Source organism: Myotis davidii, unplaced genomic scaffold (genome assembly GCF_000327345.1).
Source record: "Myotis davidii unplaced genomic scaffold, ASM32734v1 scaffold174, whole genome shotgun sequence".
NCBI classification, from domain to species: domain Eukaryota; kingdom Metazoa; phylum Chordata; class Mammalia; order Chiroptera; family Vespertilionidae; genus Myotis; species Myotis davidii.
Window position 1 is genome coordinate 1,405,860 of NW_006289087.1, and position 3,029 is coordinate 1,408,888.

The 3,029-nt window shown below is 62.2% G+C and overlaps 1 protein-coding gene across 1 annotated transcript in view; it reads left to right on the forward strand.

The window, feature by feature from the left end:
- Positions 1 to 246: 246 nt before the first annotated feature.
- Positions 247 to 3,029, forward strand: part of PYCR2 (pyrroline-5-carboxylate reductase family member 2) — a gene marked incomplete at its 5' end in the record, with an annotated part of 10,667 nt that continues 7,884 nt past the window's right edge. Inside the window, 5 exons of the mRNA XM_015562332.1 lie at positions 247 to 336; positions 1,210 to 1,389; positions 1,485 to 1,706; positions 1,919 to 2,011; positions 2,163 to 2,326. Coding sequence (XP_015417818.1) covers positions 247 to 336; positions 1,210 to 1,389; positions 1,485 to 1,706; positions 1,919 to 2,011; positions 2,163 to 2,326 — 749 coding nt within the window. The remainder of the gene's footprint in view (positions 337 to 1,209; positions 1,390 to 1,484; positions 1,707 to 1,918; positions 2,012 to 2,162; positions 2,327 to 3,029) is intronic.

Here is a 3,029-nt window from a genome sequence, read left to right on the forward strand (position 1 = left end):
GGCGCACAGCCGAGATCCGACCGCGGAAAGAAATACAATGAGATGAGTAAAGCTCTCATCGGAGGGGGCTTCATTGTGAGAAGTGCAGTCTCAAAGACCTAGAGGACAGGAGCCAGCAAGAGCTCCATGGCCTCAGGAAAGACAAAGACCTGGGGATTACAAAAGTAGGAAGACGTGTCGGCAAATACATTTTCTGCTTCCCCGGGGGGAGCACGGGGCCGGGGTGGGCCACGGCCCCCCAGCTGAAGAGCCCCGTCTGCTGCAGGCATCCTGTCGGCTCACAAGATCATCGCCAGCTCCCCGGACATGGACCTGCCCACGGTGTCCGCGCTCAGGGTAGGTGCGGCCGAGGGGTGCGGGCCGAGGGGGGAGGCCCAGGAGGGTGGCCTGAGTCGCTGGAGCCCCCGAGCTGGTCATCAGCCGGCTGACTATCTCCCCCCCACCCCCATCTGTAGCATCAGGATCCTCCGCCTCCCCCCAGGCGAACAGACGGGGGTTCAAATGCAAGCACTGGGGCGGTTAGATTAATTGAGATGTTTGCGCATGGAAAGCATCTGGCTGTAGGAGGTGCCCAGCAAATGTGCGTTTGTCTTCATGGACTGTCTGCGTGTCCTTGAGGCACAATGAGCCTCAGTTTCCCCATTTATAAAAATGGAGAGCGCAGTAGCCACTTTGCTGAGTGAGGCAGGAAGGAGCCAGGCATGGTAGCTGTTCCTCTCTCTGCAAAGAGCATTCCCAGTGTTCAGCCCACACCTGGGCCGTGTGGGAGGGAAGGACCACGGAGGAAGGTGACAGGCAGCGTCTGAGCGGAGGATGGCCGATGCTCCCAGCACCGGAGTCCCGCAGGGAGGGGTGCCTGCAGCCTGCCCTGGACCACACGGACGCCAGATGGGTTAGGGCTTGTGTCACTTCCCAGCCCTGGAGATTTCTTACCTGGCACAGGGGGACCTGGCCTGGCAGACGCTGGTGGGGATGTGGGACAGCCGTTTCCTGGTTGCCATGGAGATGCGGGTCCATGCTCTGCACCTGTGCTCGCTTGCCCAGTAGCAGCATGTGCCAGTGGGGTTAGGGGCAGACCCTGAGGGACAAGGCAGGGCATTCCCGGCCGGGGCTGGCAGAGGAGGCTCCGCAGGGGTTCAGCTGCTCCCTGGGCGGGCCTGTGCCCGGTGAGGCCGCCCGCCCCGTGAGTCGGGGGGTTTCCTTCTGCAGAAGTTGGGGGTGAACCTGACCCGGAGCAACAAGGAGACGGTGAGGCACAGTGACGTCCTGTTCCTGGCCGTGAAGCCCCACATCATCCCCTTCATCCTGGACGAGATCGGGGCCGACGTCCAGGCCAGGCACATCGTGGTCTCCTGTGCCGCCGGCGTCACCATCAGCTCCGTGGAGAAGGTGCCGGGCTCAGCTCCCGTGCCCGGTGGGAGGGGAGGGGGGCTGTTCGCGGGAGCCGTGCCCTGGCAACTCCCTCGCCCTCTTCCTTGCTGCAGAAGCTGACGGCCTTCCAGCCGGCCCCCAAGGTGATCCGCTGCATGACCAACACGCCCGTGGTGGTACGGGAGGGCGCCACGGTGTACGCCACGGGCACCCACGCCCTGGTGGAGGACGGGCAGCTCCTGGAGCAGCTCATGAGCAGCGTGGGCTTCTGCACGGAGGTGGAGGAGGACCTGATCGACGCCGTCACGGGGCTCAGCGGCAGTGGGCCTGCCTATGTGAGCCCTCACTCCCTCACATGGACTTCCTCAGCCTCCTGGGGACTCGGAGCAGGCTGGGCTGGCAGGCAGGTGGGGCGGGGGGTCCCCACCTCTGGGGAGCTCCTGGGGGACACTGGCCCTGGGCTCTCGCTCCAGTCATCGGGGAAAGCAGACCCTCGGGGGTGCCCTTGAGTGCCTGCTGCCCCAAGACTCACCGAGTGTCTCCACAGGCGTTCATGGCCCTGGACGCGCTTGCTGACGGTGGGGTGAAGATGGGCCTCCCCCGGCGCCTGGCGATCCGGCTGGGGGCCCAGGCCTTGCTGGTTAGTAGCTTCCCTCTGCGTGTTCTGAGCCAGGGCGTGGCCTGGGGGCGGGGGGTGCCTTGTGGGTCAGTGAGTTGGGACGGGGTGTGGTGGGGAAGCTGGGGTAAGGCCTGGGAAGGTGTGTTCCTCTCACTTCCCGCTTGTGCTCCAGGGTGCTGCCAAGATGCTGTTGGACTCGGAGCAGCACCCAGGCCAGCTCAAGGACAATGTCTGCTCCCCTGGGGGCGCCACCATCCATGCCCTGCACTTCCTGGAGAGCGGGGGCTTCCGCTCCCTGCTCATCAACGCCGTCGAGGCCTCCTGCATCCGCACACGGTGGGTCTCTCTCCTCCGCCCGGGCCCCCATTCCCAGCCGGCCCCTGGGCTGGGTAGAACTAGTCGCCTTTGGTCCCGTTCGCCGTGTTGGAACCTGTGCTGTTCGTAGCCACCACTTAGCAGCTGAAGGTTTGCAGGCCTTACGTCATTTAGTTCTCCGCACAGTTCCGTTGTCGGGATCAGCTTTGGTGGGTGAGGAGGTGGAGACTCGGACAGTTCTCCACATGCCAAAGGGCTAATAAGTGATGGACACAGGGTTCATCTTCAAGTTCATGACTTCACGCCCTGTGACTCTCCACACTGTCTCTCTCCTCTTATCATCACAGATACACTTGGTGCCCTACATCTAGGTAGTAACCCATCGTTGGTTAAAGAGCACATCTAGCCCTCGCCAGTTTGGCTCAGAGGATAGAGCGTCAGCCTGCAGACTGAAGGGTTCCGGGTTCGATTCCGGTCAAGGGCATGTACTTTGGTTGCAGGCTCGATCCCTGGCCCTGGTTGGGGCTCTTGCAGGAGACACCCACTCGATGTGTCTCTGTCACATCAGTGTTTCTCTGTCTCCCCTTCCCTTCCACTCTCTCTGAAAAATCAATGGAAAAATATCCTAGGGGGAGGATTAACAATAAAAAGAGCACATCTGAGAAGGCGGGGGCAGTGTTTGGTGTGCTGAGTTTCTATTTGGGGTGGTATCCAGTCAGCAAGG